Here is a 15,861-nt window from a genome sequence, read left to right on the forward strand (position 1 = left end):
TGCTGGGCAACCGGGAGATCAGGTTGGTTAGTACGGACTGAGCGGAGGTGTTGGGCGAAGCGGTCGCCGAGCCTACGCTTGGTCTCACCGAAGTAGAGAAGGTGACACCTACGACAGCAGATGCTGTAGATGAGGGTGGAGGAGGTGCATATGACCCTCTGCCTCACCTGGAAAGACTGTTTGGGTCCTAGGATCCTGGAGTCGAGGGGGGAGGTGAAGCGACAAGTATAGCATTTCCTGCCATTGCAAGGGAAAGTGCCAGCGGAGGGGGTGGTCTGGGTGGGAAGGGATGAATTGACCAGGCAGTTATGGGGGGAATGGTGTCTATGGAAAGCAGAAAGAGGAGGAGATGGGAAGACGTGGCCAGTGGTAGAATCTCGCTGGAGGCGGCAAAAGTGTCGGAGGATTATATGTTGTATGCGCCGGCTAATGGGGTGGAAGGTGAGGACAAGGGGGACTCTATCCTTGTTACGAGTAGGGGGATGGGGAGTGACAGCGGAGCTGTGGGATATAGAGGAGACCCTGGTGAGAGCCTCATCTATAGTCGAAGAGGGGAACACAAGTTTCCTGAAGAATGAGGACATCTCCAATGCCCTGGTGTGGAACACCTCATCCTGGGTGCAGATGCGGCGCAGACAGAGGAACTGGGAGTAGGGGATAGAGTCCTTACAAGGAGCAAGATGGGAAGAAGTGTAGTCAAGATAGCAGTGGTAGTCAGTGGGTTTGTTGTAGATGTCAGTCAGTAGTATGTTACCTGCGATGGAGATGGTGAGATCAAGGTAGGGAGATGTCGGAAATGGTCCAGGTAGTCCTTGCTTTCTCCCTCCTTCCCCTCCCCTCCCCCTCCTCAGCTCGCCCACATATCCTACTGTCTACGCCCTCCTTTCCTTTTCCCCCCCCCCCCCCCCCCCCCCCCCCCCCCCCCCCCCCCCCCCCCGACATCAGTCTGAAGAAGGGTCTCGACCCGAAACGTCGCCTACTCCTTTTTCCATAGACGCTGCCTTATACGCTGAGTCTCTCCAGCATCTTTGGTCTACTTGAGGCATTAGCTTGGGTGCTGTAGAATCGGTATGGGTAGAACTACGAAATAGCCAAGGGCAGAAAACGCTTGTTAGAGTTGAATACAGACCACCAAACAGCAGTAGGGAGGTTGGGGATAACGTCAAGCAGGAAATTAGAGATTGGTGTAGCAAAGGTACAGCAGTTATCATGGATGACTTTAATCTACATAAAGATTGGGCCAACCAAATTGGTAGCAGCGCTGAGGAGGAAGATTTCTTTGAATGTATATGGGATGGGTTTTTAAACCAATGTGTAGAAGAACCGACTAGAGGACTGGCCATCCTAGACTGGGTATTGTGTAATGGGGAAGGATTCATTAGTGATCTTGTTGTGCAAAACTCCATGGGCAACAGTGACCATAATATGATGGAATTCTGCATTAGGATGGAAAGTGACACGGTTAATTCAGAGACCTGGGTCCTGAAGTCTTAAAGGATTGGACAGGCCAGATGCAGGACCTACCCACTGGTCTTTTCATTTTCTGTGCTGAGGTTAAAGTGCAGGGATCGGGGAATAGAACGTGTATAGAGAGCAATCATGGACATGATGGGCTGAATGGCCTCCTTCTGTGCTGTGTTAATATTGTATGATTTCCCACTTCAAGTCTGTGACACAATGATATGGAGGAGTGTAGAAGAGCCTATTACACACACAGCAGGACAGAGTGACAACCACAAAACAGATAGATGGCCCTGAATTAAAACTGAGGAAAGTCTTAATAGAAATAGACAAAGTAAGTGGCATAACATGGAGAGAGGCTAATTGAGCCAACTTTAACAGTGTATAAATTATCCAACACCTCACGATTCTGCACAAATATGTCCCTTATCCAGTGCTCTATTGATAGTTATTACTTATTCCTGAGCCTGTTTCCACTCTCTTCCCAGGCAGAACACTTGCATTTGGAACCTTGCTCTGTATCTGAGATAGTCTCAGCAGGATAATCGACTCAATGAAAAACACATACATTGAACACCAGTGCAGTGATGCCATTTACTTAAGCATCAAATGTGTGTATGCTTCAACATATTTCTACCTGATTTGTGGCCGTTGCCCCTCCCATCTCATAGTGGTGACCACTCCCAGATGTGACAAAACTTCCACACAGCTGCCATTCCCCCAACAATGGTCAAGCATGTGATAATATCATCAAAGTACACGCCTGCTATTTATGTAACTCTAACAGATATTGGATCAAAAAGTCCTGAGTGGAGTTTGAGAGACTCTGCCACGGTGACATGCATACACTGCGGCCATCCTCATAGACATTACTGGAAGAGATCACAGCATTCCCGTTTAATGCACCGCAGTGTCCTGCAGTGACTTGGTGTCACTTGTGTCGTGGCAATCATCAGTCTCCTCTCCCATGGCAAGACTCCGTTTTACCTTCCCTTCCATCCCTCAACCACACTGCTCTCTCTCAGCTCCAGAGCTGTGTGGAGAGTGTACTTCAAGGCTCTGTGTGAGAGGATGTGGCAGCAGTGAGATCTGTATTAGCCTCTGCGGAGATGGGCACGGAGCATTTTAAGATGATAATGAGTGCCTACTTCCTCAACGGTTTTTCATGGAGGTCAATTTCATAAACTGAGCTTGTTTGCCTGGGCTCACACAGTTGGGAGTTGGAGCAAATGCAGCTTGCCAACTGTGGGTGGAATCTAATCTCTGGTCATTGGTGTGTAGTAAGCTTGTTAAACCTGGCCTCTGCTTCTTTAGACTTTGCTTTAGAGATACAGCACAGAAACAGGCCCTTTGGCCCACCTAGTCCATGCTGATCAGCATTCACCCTGTGCCTAACACCATCTAACACACTAGGGACAATTTAGAATTTTATCAAAGCCAATTAGCCTACAAACCTGTACCTCTTTGGAGCGTGGGAGGAAATCTGAGCACCCTGAGAAAAACGCAGCCAGTCACAGGGGGAACGTACAAACTCCATACAGACAGCACCTGTAGTCAGGAGCGAACCTGGGTCTCTGGCACTGCAAGGTAGCAACTCTTGCAGTGTCACCCTTTGTGATTCACCCAAAACTACAGAACAAAACAGAATAATACACTTACATCTGTGTAGGGGTAATCGCTGTTGGTGGCAAGGAAAACCTTTCCAGCTTCTTTCATTCGACTGAGGAGCAGGGGTAACCGAGGCTGTGGGGGAAGGAGAGTCAAGTTACAACAGCTGTTTTCCTGGGAGTGGATGATATGGGTGTGATTGGGAAGTGCAGCTGGACTTGGGTGAGTGACTTCAGTACATTTTGTAGATGGTACACACTGCAGCCATTGGACATGGATGGTGGGTTGTGATGCCAGTTCACTGGGCTGCTTTGGGCCTAGAAGGGGTCAAGGTTCTTGAGAATTGTTGGAGCTGCACTTATCCAGGGAGCATTCTATCACACACGTTCTGTATACTGGGGCCTTGCAGACAGTGGAATGGCTGTGGGAATCAGAGAGTGAGTCACCCACTGCAGGATATCAGCCTCTGACCTCCAGTTGGGAAAAGGGGAAGTACAACGGGATCTGGGGGTCCTTGTACATCAGTCTATGATAGTAAGCATGCAGGTTCAGCAGGCAGTGAAGAAAGCAAATGGCATGTTGGCCTTTATAACAAGAGGAATCAAATATAGGAGCAAAGAGGTCCTTCTGCAGTTGTACAGAGCCCTAGTGAGACCACACCTGGAGTATTGTGTGCAGTTTTGGTCCCATAATTTGAGGAAGGATATTCTTGCTATTGAGGGAGTGCAGCGTAGGTTTACAAGGTTAATTCCCGGGATGGCGGGACTGTCATATGCTGAGAGAATGGAGCAGCTGGGTTTGTATACTCTGGAGTTTAGAAGGATGAGAGGGGATCTCATTGAAACATACAAGATTGTTAAGGGTTTGGACACGCTAGAGGCAGGAAACATGGTCCCGATGTTGGGGGAGTCCAGAACCAGGGGCCACAGTTTAAGAATAAGGAGTAAGCCATTTAGAACGGAGACGAGGAAACACTTTTTCTCACAGAGAGTGGTGAGTCTGTGGAATTCTCTGCCTCAGAGGGTGGTGGAGGCAGGTTCTCTGGATGCTTTCAAGAGAGAGTTAGATAGGGCTCTTAAAGATAGCGGAGTAAGGGGATATGGGGAGAAGGCAGGAACGGGGTACTGATTGGGGATGATCAGCCATGATCACATTGAATGGCGGTGCTGGCTCGAAGGGTCGAATGGCCTACTCCTGCACCTGTTGTCTATTGTCTATTGACCTGTTCTTATAACCACGATGTGTATGTGGCTGGTCCAATTGTGCTTCAGGTCAATGGTCAATGGTCAATGGTGACCCCAGGATGCTGCTGGTGAGTGACTTGGCATTGCTATTGAAATGAATGATCTAAATATTCACCACTCTGGATATGCAGGGAACAGTCATTGTGGGCCGAAGGGCCTCCCCCCAAACCGCACCGATCCACATTCCATGTTCTAATTGTTATTATTGTACTTATATCAACCAGCTTCTCCGGCAGCTGGCTCCACACATTCAGCACTCACTCAGCGAAAAGGTTGTCCCCAGGCACCTACCCAATCCCTTCCTTCTCACCCCAAACCCTTGTCCTCCAGTTCATAAAGCACGGAAACAGGCGCCCTGCCCAACCAGCCCAAGATGCCCCATCTACGCTAGTCTCACCCACCTGCATCCGGCCCACATCCCTCCAACCCCCTCCCATCCATGTACCGGTCCAAATGTCTTCCAAATAAACACAATGAGCAGAATTGCCTCTGCTGAAAAACGTGAGGAATAGCGAGGAGATTGTCCATTGTTTCCAATCGTTGGCTTATTCAGACATTAAAGATGAGGCAGGTCGGTCAAACCTTGCTTTCCTTTGACAAGGTAATGCTTCAAGGATCAACTGTGCTGGGTGCCACATCTGAGAAACTGCACTGGGTGTACCAGGGATAAGAGCCATTTGTCTCAGCTTAAAAGGTTTAAGCTGAGACTCCTTCCTCGTCTACAAGAGCGGTGCCCAGTCACTTCCTTGCAAACTCTGTCCTTCCATTAGCAGCATCAGAACGCAGCATCAGCAAACGGGAGCTGGGGGAGTCACTTGCCCCCTAAAGCTGCCTCAACAAACAACAGCTGATCTGCCCCATGCCTCACCTCCTCTTTTGTGCCAGTTCCCCATAACTCTCAATTTCCTGCTCTTTTAAAAATTGTAGCTACCTTCTCCTTAAACCCCCCCATAATCCAACCTCTACAATCCTCCAGGGTTATATTCATCGCCCTCTGGGCGAGATTGCAATGCACCTCAGTTTGAAATGAGTGGCCATTAATCCTGTAACCATGTCTCCTCATTTGAGATTCTCCAGCAAGTGGTAACATTCTGACATCTGCCCTGCAATGCCCTCTAAAGATCTTATATATTTGAATAAGATCACCACTCGTACCTCAGATTCAGATTGCCAGCTCTGGAGGTTTATTCCGCTTCCTGTAAGCTGACCTAGTCAAATAGCACTTTCCCTCCTGGCCACACACTCATCTCCCTGCTACCTTCAGGTAGAAGGTACAGGAGCCTGAAGACTGCAACAACCAGGTTCAGGAATAGCTACTTCCCCACAGCCATCAGGCTATTAAACCTGGTTCGGACAAAATTCTGATTATTAATTACCCATCATCTGTTATTTGCACTTTATCAGTTTATTTATTCATGTGTGTATATATTTATATTATGGTATATGGACACACTTATCTGTTTTGTAGTAAATGCCTACTATGTTCTGTGTGCTGAAGCAAAGCAAGAATTTCATTGTCCTATACAGGGACACATGACAATAAACTCACTTGAACTTGAACTAGAACTCCCTTTATCTAATACAGAACAAAGACATTCACCAAAAATGGGAACAAAAGCACAAAATGTATATAAAAGAAAATGTTTGTTTCTCCTGAAAGATGAGTTTTTAGTTATTGAGGCCTCCAGGCCAACCTCACCAGGGAGTCAACGCCTGACCCACCAACCAACAGAATTATCATCTGTCAGTTGCAAAAAGCCACCAGCCTGCTCATATGCCGCAAAGATTGTACTTACGTCCCTGAGCACGTATTTTTCCAGGTTTCCCAGTGTTTTCTTCTTTAATATCCCCTGAAATGAAAATAATGATAAATCTCAGCAAAATAGAGCATGGTTGACTGAAGCAGAATGTGTATGCTTGATCTCAACTTGGTTATACAGTTAAAGTGATCTGAATCTAACCTGGCATTTGGGAGTAGCGTACAGTTTGGGTATCTTTGAGTAAGGAGGGATATACTTGGATTGGAGTCAGTCAGATGAGGTTAATTCCTGATTTTATGAGGAAAGATGGAGCAGATTTGGCTTACGTGCAAAGAGATAGAGGAATTGAAGGTGGTTTATCAAGATTTTGAGGGGTCTTGAAAATATTGTTGCTGAGAGGATCTCTCCCATCCTGTGGAGATTTAGCACTAGCAGCCACTGTAAGGGAATGCTCCTTATCCAGTGTATGGCTGGCACAGCTGGTAGAGCCACTGACTAACAGCACCAGAGTTTGTAACCACGGGGATTGTTTGTGTGGAGTTTGCATGTTCTCCCTGTGACCACGTGAATTTCCTCTGGGTGCTCTGGTTTCCTCCCACATCGAAGGACAATCTACCCTCATCAAGCTCCTGTTCCCTTACTTTTGTATGATGCAACAGTGTTCAATTTGAACTCACCTCAAGCCTGAATATCTATAATCTTGCATACCTGATCGCGATTTAACCATATAACCATATAACAATTTACAGCACGGAAACAGGCCATCTCGACCCTTCTAGTCCGTGCCGAACACGTATTCTCCCCTAGTCCCATACACCTGCGTTCAGACCATAACCCTCCATACCTTTCCCGTCCATATAACTATTATTTTTAAATGATAAAAACGAACCTGCCTCCACCACCTTCACTGGAAGCTCATTCCACACTCTCTGAGTAAAGAAGTTCCCCCTCATGTTACCCTAAACTTCTGTCCCTTAATTCTGAGTAAAGAATCTTCCCTACTCTCAGTGGGAAAAGCTTATCCACGTCACTCTGTCCCTCTCATCATTTACTCTCATCTGTCCCCTTCACCTTTCTCCAAAGTCTAACTTGTTCAATCCTCTGTAACTTAGTTGCTGAAACCCAGGCAACATTCTAGTAAATCTCCTCTGTACTCTCTCTATTTTGTTGACATCCTTCCTATAATTAGGCGACCAAAATTGTACACCATACTCCAAAAACCAATGCTTTACAATTTTAACATTACATCCCACCCTATCTGATTTATAAAGGCCAGATTCCACCCTATCTACATTTCCACTTTCAACTGTGCACAGTTATTCCCAGATCCCTCTGTTCAACTGCATTCTTCAATTCCCTACCATTTACCATGTACGTCCTATTTTGATTTGTCCTGCCAAGGCAATTTGGCACAGACATTGTGGGTTGAATGCACTGTTCCTGTCCTGTTCCATGTAAACCCATGTGTTTTACTCCTCAGGCCCAAATGGGAACATGATGCTGATAGTGACATCGTCTGAATTTGTTTATCACATAGACCAGCTATGTAAATGGAACAGCAATGCAAAACTAATGAAGTATTTGGTTCAATATGCATACTAGCGGATGGGAGTAGAGACAGAGATAAAAGAGTGATAGAGAGAAGAGAGAGAAAAGATGAACAGTGACAGAGAGTGATATAGACTGAGAGCCAAGTGAGGCATTGTAATACAGTAATATACAGTCCAGAGATTCAGAGAAAACAAATCCACCAGATTCATAATTCATATTTATAATCAATACATTTATAATTAATATCAAACTATCAGACTTCACCCACTTAATGTGTTTCGTTTTAATTTTAGATTCATTTGCAACAATTCTACATCTTGGCACTTTGACCAGAATTGAAGACAGGTATGAGAGATTTTCACAAGCAAATTCCCTTTCCACATATTGTTTTGATTTCAGCCCCAAGAGCTCAAGGCATTGTTGACGTTGTATCTACAGGTATGTGCTACCCAGCCATCTTGCATTTGCCTTTCTATTCTGGCTGCCGTATCAGGCCCTTCATTGCTGCTTACCTTTTTTCCTTCATGCCTCCTTGCTCTTTCACCTCACACTAACAAGCAGAAGAATTTCAAACAAGCAGACATGGTTACATGATCAGGTGATGGTCATTTAAAGTTGTAGTGCTTAGGAACTTAGCAGAGGATGGTGAACCTGTGTGATTGCGGAGGTTAAATGATTGTGTGTATTTAAAGGGAAGGTATTGTATTGTTGAAAGATTGGGATATTGAGAGGACAGGGAATGAGGAGTTGATGCCTGGGGCAGATTAGCCAAGATTGTATTGTAGGATGGGCAGGCTTGAGGGGCTGGTGGTCTACTTATGCTCTTATGTTCCTCCTTAGAATGAGTGCCTGCATGAAAGAGGTGTATATCACCTGTGAACTAATGAATGGATCCCACTGACAGAGAAGGCTAAGGGGTGTTGATACCCCCCCCGCCACGGGCACCATGTAATCCCGTGCTACCTGCTCCATGGTCGGATAGTCAGCCCGTCTCCCCCACCTGGTTTTCCAGGTAAAGAGTGGGCTGTGGACCCCTAGCAGGACCAAAAACAAGACCTGCCAAAGAGTGGCGAGCTTCCCGTGAGCCAACGGCCATCCACACTTCAGTAGAAGTCGTACATAGCATTGTAAGGAATGATGATAAAGCAAACACACCAAAAGCCTATACTTCCAGCGGCGGAAGTCCGCAGGAAGTGGAGGACGGAGGTGTGTGGTGCGTCCGTCACCGTTCCCTTTGGAAACTGCGTCGCTAATGTTTTCAACGATGATGGTGGTGGTGATACCTTTCTCTTTAACCATATAACCATATAACAATTACAGCACGGAAACCGGCCATCTCGAACCTTCTAGTCCGTGCTGAACACATAATCTCCCCTAGTCCCATATACCTGCGCTCAGACCATAACCCTCCATTCCCTTCCCATCCATATAACTATCCAATTTATTTTTAAATGATAAAAACAAACCTGCCTCCACCACCTTCACTGGAAGCTCATTCCACACAGCTACCACTCTCTGAATAAAGAAGTTCCCCCTCATGTTACCCCTAAACTTCAGTCCCTTAATTCTCATGTCATGTCCCCTTGTTTGAATCTTCCCTACTCTCAGTGGGAAAAGCTTTTCCACGTCAACTCTGTCTATCCCTCTCATCATTTTAAAAACCTCTATCAAGTCCCCCCTTAACCTTCTGCGCTCCAAAGAATAAAGCCCTAACTTGTTCAACCTTTCTCTGTAACTTAGTTGCTGAAACCCAGGCAACATTCTAGTAAATCTCCTCTGTACTCTCTCTATTTTGTTGACATCCTTCCTATAATTAGGCGACCAAAATTGTACACCATACTCCAAAATTGGCCTCACCAATGCCTTGTACAATTTTAACATTACATCCCAACTTCTATACTCATAATGAAACGCCCGTGTCTGGCTATGTTCCCCTTCACTGCAACTGTGATCCCTAATCACTTACTTGTCCTCTAGGCAGCCCTTCTTCCTTTGAGCCCACATATCCTTTACCATCCATTCTAAGTTTCTCCACAAGATGTCATCATTGCCTCTCTTGTGAGCTGTGCCCTTCCTCAGTGAACTCAGCCTTCACTTCAATTCAGTGTGCTCACGCTCCTGCAATCTTCGCCTAACTGTTTCTCTCCATAATTATTTCTTCAAGCCTGCAACTTTACTCTGATCTCAACTCACAACTAATGCATTCTCTGATCACATTCTCATTTCTGTTCTCTACTTGCATTCCTGCCTCCTTTCACTGTCCTAAACTGGGAAGCAACCTCCAATCCCTCATCTTGGGATTTCCAGCTGTCCATCTTCAGGTCCACTATAGATCAGCTACTAATCTACCCAATGGTCTAACCTCAGCGGTGGTCCCTGGGTTCCATTTCAGTTCTATAGACTCTGATGAAGCCAGTGTTGGATGCGCAGTCTCAGGCACAACATGGCAGCAGCTGCCAGACAGGGTGGGTAAACTGCTTGCTTACTCTCTTGTGCTTCTTCCATAATTGTCTTTTTGCCTCCATGTGCACCTGGCACAGAGATTCAATGTCCGGAGTGTTCCTCCTCCAGTTTGGTATGTCACAGACCAGGGGTTCTCAGCCATTGAGCATGAGGTGTTTTGTTAGGAGGGCTTTGAGAACAGCCTTGATGCATTGCTCCAACCTAATAACTTCTTGCCAAGACAGAATTAGGATATTTGTTTTGTCAAAACTCTAAATGCTGGAGTAACTCAGTGGGTCATGCAGCATCTGTATTGAACATGGATAGGTGATGTTGAGACCTTTCTTTAGACTTGTGACTAAAGAAAGTTCCCGACTGAAACATCACCGATCCATGTCTTCCACAGATGCTGACACTGAGTTACTCCAGCATTATGCATCTTGCTATAGGTTCCAGTATCTACAGTTGCGTGCGTGTACATGCTGTCAGGCCTGTAAATAATGTGCCCCGGCCTCTGTAACTGGTTGAGTGCAATCAGAGCTCAATGCTGAGGACGTTGACTGGGAGAGGAGAATGTGTTTGCTCACCCTTCAAACCAATTTCCATCAATTTCAATCCACCTTTGATCTCACACTCTTGGACCTCAATTTAACCCTCCACACCCCTGTCCACTTTATTCTATTCCACCTAATTCCAAGTCCGTTTTTTTCTGGACTTCAATCTCAGCTGCTACTGTGAAAAGTTCCCTCTCCCTGACTATTTTTATATTTCCTAACCATCCTGCCTTGAATAAAAATACACTCTGAAACCCACTGAACGTACTTATTTTTCACCCCGTTTGCAAACTCCTTTCCTAACTGAAATGATTTAATTGCATCGTCACTTGATTCATGTCCATCTTTCCATCAACTCTCTGATCAAATTACTCTAATCTGATTTCTGGCTCAAATAAATACCATTGTGTGCAAGCTAGGCAGTGACAGACTGTTGTTTTACTTCCCATCTTATCTACAGGCACAAGTGATGTCCATCCGCAAACAGTGCCTCTCCTCTGGTGTCCTTTTAGAATGTGAGCTACCTCCCTTTCAATAGACAATAAACAATAGGTGCAGGAATAGGCCCTTCAGCCCTTCGAGCCAGAATCACCTATCAATGTAATCATGGCTGATCATCCACAATCAGTACCCCATTCCTGACTTTTCCCCATATCCCCTGACTCTGCTATCTTTAAGAGCCCTATCCAGCTCTCTCTTGAAAGCATCCAGAGAACCAGCCTCCACCGCCCTCTGAGGCAGAGAATTCCACACTCACAACTCTCTGTGAGAAAAAGTGTTCCCTCGTCTCCGTTCTAAATGGCTTAATCCTTATTCTTAAACTGTGGCCCCTGGTTCTGGACTCCCCCAACATCGGGACCATGTTTCCTGCCTCTAGCATGTCCAAACCCTTAACAATCTCATATGTTTTTTTTCTCTCTCTGCATTCCTTGCCCTCTTTCTCTCTCGTATTCTCTCTGCCCAACAGCATCTCTTGCTTATTTAGAGCATCTGGTGAATCACCAGGAATGACTTCTCTGCCCATTCCTGCACGGGAGTTCCACGAGAATCTCTCCTCAGCCACCTATTTTTCAGCTGCATGGTACTCTTTAGAATAGTGAAGCCTTCTATAACAGTTGAAATAAGACATACGTCACTTTAAACAAAAGGCAGAGTAAACTTAAAAAATCAGATATGACCTTGATTCCAGTCGCCTTTCACTTCAACTATTCTGTACTCTGATTTCCACATCATTAATAATCTGAACTATTCCAAAAAAACTCAGCCTTAACGCAGGAAACAAACTTCATTTTTCATCTGGACATATTATTACCTTATATATTCAACACAGTGTAAAGTCACTCATTGATTCTGGAAAAAAAATCACTCAATGCTGGAGTAACTCAGCAGGGCAGGCAGCATGTCTGGAGGACATGGATAGGCAACGTTTCGGGTTGGGACCCTTGTTTACACTCAAGAAGGGTCAGTCTTCATACTCAGTTTGAAGAAGGGAATCAACCTGAAACGTCACCTATCCATGAGTTACAGACATGCTGCCTGAGCTGCTGGGTTACACCAGCATTTTGTGTTTTTGTTTGTAAACCAGCATCTGCAGTTCCTTGTGTTTAAGAAGGAACTGCAGATGCTGGAAAATCGAAGGTACAAAAACAAAAAGGCTGGAGAAACTCAGCAGGTTTCGGCCCGAAACGTTGCCTATTTCCTTCACTCTATAGAAGCTGCTGCACCCGCTGAGTTTCTCCAGCCTTTTTGTGTACCTTCTGCAGTTCCTTGTGTCTTCATTGATTCTGAACACAGGACATTAGGAAATATCTATATACGTGCACCTCCCTTTAATTTCCTCGTCCTCTCATTCCCTCTCTCTCTCTCTCTCTCTCTCTCTCTCACTCTTGTCTGTCTGCCAGACAGCATCTCAGATTTGCCACACTGCTTACCCGAATTCCAAGACTGTGTACATAATTATAAATAAATCTCACAGCTTTTGGAAGTACGTCTATACTGTGCGCAGCGGAATAAAAATCGACACCATTTTTTGATGAACGCTGCGGTAAGGAAGCGCCGATTCGGGACTTGCCGTCCCGACGAGAGGGCCTGTACATCTGGCCGCCCGCCCGCAGTGGCGACCACGGAGGATTATTGCCCCGACCACGGGTGAACAATGGAGGAGGACTGACTGTACGTTGTGCCTTCCCCCACAGTGAAGAATGCTGTGGTGGATGTTTGTGTTAAATGTTTATTGTGTATTGTGTGTTCCTTTGTGATTGTACCGCTGCTGGCAAAATTCATTTCACTGCACTTTACTGTGTATGTGATGAATAAATCTGATTGATTGATTGATGCCACTTCCCTATTTATATCTTGGGTAAGCTTGTCTCTACTTCAAGAACCAAGATTGTTGGAGCCATGTCTGTATCTGCTGGCTATGAAATCTGCTACTGAAGAATCTTTTCTGGGCTAATAATTCATAAGTCAATCTGAAGAAGGGTCTCGACCCAAAACATCACCCATTCCTTCTCTCCAGACATGTCACCTGTCCCGCCCCAGCATTTTGTGTCTATCTTCGATTTAAACCAGCATCTGCCCACACAAATGAAACTGTGGCTTCATCTGTTGGTCACAGTGAGATGCAGAGGTTGCAAGCTGGGCCAGGTTTGCTGCGTACATTAGATGCAGAGGTTGGAGTCTGGGCCAGGTTGGCTGAGTATTTGCAGCATCTTCTGATTCTGTGTCACATTTTTATTTACCGTGATTTCACAGATTGCATGGAAAGCAGCTTTAAAATTGTGGAAATACATGTGATTACTGGAAATATAATCCAAAACTCTTGCTTTTTCTTTCAGGTCCTCAGTCAGTTCAGTCACCCAATCTTCATCTTTCATGAAATGTTCCTCATGCTTATCATCTATTCTGTGCTTAAGGATAACTTTAAAGCAACTCTCCACATCATATAATCACTATTTGGCCGTTGTAAGAAGGTTCTGGTATAAAGCATGTACCAAATGACTAGTCTAAAAAAGTGTCCCGACCTGAAATGTCATCTATCCATGTTCTCCAGAGATGCTGTCTGACCCTCTGAGTTACTCCAACATTTTGTGTATATTGTACCAAAAGTCCATTTGCTTCGGTCGATGGGTATGTCTTGGTGTATTTCTGTGTAATAGTGACTGAAGTCTCTAACAGAAATCTGTTTCTCAATGCCCAGGGAGTTTTACGGCAGGAGAAGCTGAGAGCATCTCACTCCACCAACGTATTCACTGCCGCTGACGTCTGAACTTCCTACTGCTGCTGTTGTGATATCCTCTGTGCTGTTGTTTGAAGCTACTTCTTTCATGTGGCATGCACAGCCTAAAGTTGTTGGACAACTTGTTCTATTTGATCTTCCGTTTGTGTACGACGAGTTGATTGCATTAGTCGAAGATTGCAACCTTCATCACGTGAAGGTTGCAGTCTTCCACCCCGTTGTTTGAAGCTGATGCTGCTGCACTCACTAGTCTGGCCAACCAAGTTCAGCTTCAGAAGAGCTCAAGCATCAACCACAACCAAATTCACTCATTAACCAGAGAAACATGCTAATTGTTATTTTTCCCCCCAAAGAGTTTGTCAGCATGCCTGCCTACATTTTTGCTCCATTGCATACTTTCAAAAGGCAGGTTTGCTTTGATAAATGCATTCTTCTGATCAAGAAAACCAGTGCCAATTTTCGAAGAGATGGACACCATTCATTGATTCATTACAAGGATAGTATGGTGCAACACAATTTTGGAATTAAATCGAATTACGGGTTGGGTGATGGGTGGGGAGAGATACGACGCAGGTATATCATCACTTTTTGTTTTCTTTCTGTTTTTGTCTTTTTATTTCTCTCCGTCTTTCTTATTTCTTTTACTTACTCACTCTTCAGCTCCACCAATGTGGTAGTCTAGGGGTTCTATCCTTGCACACTCACTTTTTCTCTCTCTTGCTTTTTCTCTTTTCTTCCTTCTCATCTTTAGCTAAAAATTACAATTGAAGCTGTACAAAAACTGTACTATGTCATATGCCACGGTTATTACTTTTGTACACTGCTTCTAATAAAAATAAATTTAAAAAAGAAAAAAAAAAGAAAACCAGCGCCTATTTAGTGATGACATGTATAGCGTAACAGCACCTCTCCAAAGTTAAACCACATTATTTTGTTTTACCAGCCTCGTAACACGTCTGTTTATTAAAGATATAGGAAGGATCTGCAGATGCTGGTTTAAACTGGTTAGACACAAAAAGCTGGAGTAATCCAGCGGGACAGGCAGCATCTCTGGAGAGAAGGAAGGGGTGACGTTTCGGGTCGAGACCCGTCTTCAGACCTTATTAAAGGTACCCGCACCATTTTGGCTCCAGAAAAATCATTGATGAAAACCCTTTGCATTTGGCGTGTTGTCACATCTTGTAGATTCCCAATCGACTCGAAAATGTGATCTTCGCCGTTGTATACATATCAAAATGCACTGACTGTTTGCATCGTACAGTTTGGGAAGTTTTGTCTTGTATGACGCTGAAAGAATTGCCAGTGACCAATTCATTTCTGATCTGTGTAATGGCAGTTAAATACAATAAAACGTAATTTTGACAACGATTCGATACACAAGTGGCACTTTTCAGCACATTATTCATCCTGTCTTGCATAAAGCGGTCCCAGCGACTCAAGTAGCTCCAAGAAAATTATTTAATCGAGTTCGCAAAGTGGTCATCCAACGTACGATACGGGTCAGGAAGTGAGCGATACCCAATCAGTTTTACTCACTATCCATTATCTTGTCTTTCATGCGTTTCATCTACTTTACATCAATTCACGCCCAGTTCTCTTGCATTAGGAGTAGCTGCTGCACTCGCCACCATTCTGGGTTGTTGGTTTATTCATGCATACCTTCTTGTTTCTTTGGGTACTTTTACATTTGCTGATTAAATTTCATGAAAACATATTAGCCTATCACTTGTTTTCCAGAATATTAAAGCCAAGAGCTTGCTTTGGGTAGATCACAACGTCCTTCATTGATATGACCAGATTTCTTCTCCAAGGTTTGTTGGAATATCCACTCAGCACAGCTTGATGGAGACTGCTTCACGAAAAGCAAGAACATTCTATACTAAAAGGGCAATCGTGGATGGGAATTTGATATGCCTTCGATACTTGCAAGTTATGTTGCAATTGCTGTGAGCTTCATTCCCTCACTGAAGCTGCAGTTGAAAAACTGCCTTCTGTTGAAACAT

At 44.8% G+C, this 15,861-nt stretch overlaps 1 protein-coding gene across 2 annotated transcripts in view; it reads right to left on the minus strand.

The window, feature by feature from the left end:
• Positions 1-15,861, minus strand: part of LOC129713156 (cytosolic purine 5'-nucleotidase-like) — a 219,023-nt gene that overhangs the window by 28,716 nt on the left and 174,446 nt on the right. For both annotated transcript variants that reach the window (XM_055661990.1, XM_055661991.1), the window contains 2 exons: positions 6,110-6,163; positions 3,121-3,204 (listed from right to left, as the gene is read on the minus strand). In XM_055661990.1, the coding sequence (XP_055517965.1) occupies positions 3,121-3,204; positions 6,110-6,163 (138 nt within the window). The remainder of the gene's footprint in view (positions 1-3,120; positions 3,205-6,109; positions 6,164-15,861) is intronic.

The sequence above is a fragment of the Leucoraja erinacea genome, chromosome 35, assembly GCF_028641065.1.
Source record: "Leucoraja erinacea ecotype New England chromosome 35, Leri_hhj_1, whole genome shotgun sequence".
NCBI lineage: Eukaryota > Metazoa > Chordata > Chondrichthyes > Rajiformes > Rajidae > Leucoraja > Leucoraja erinaceus.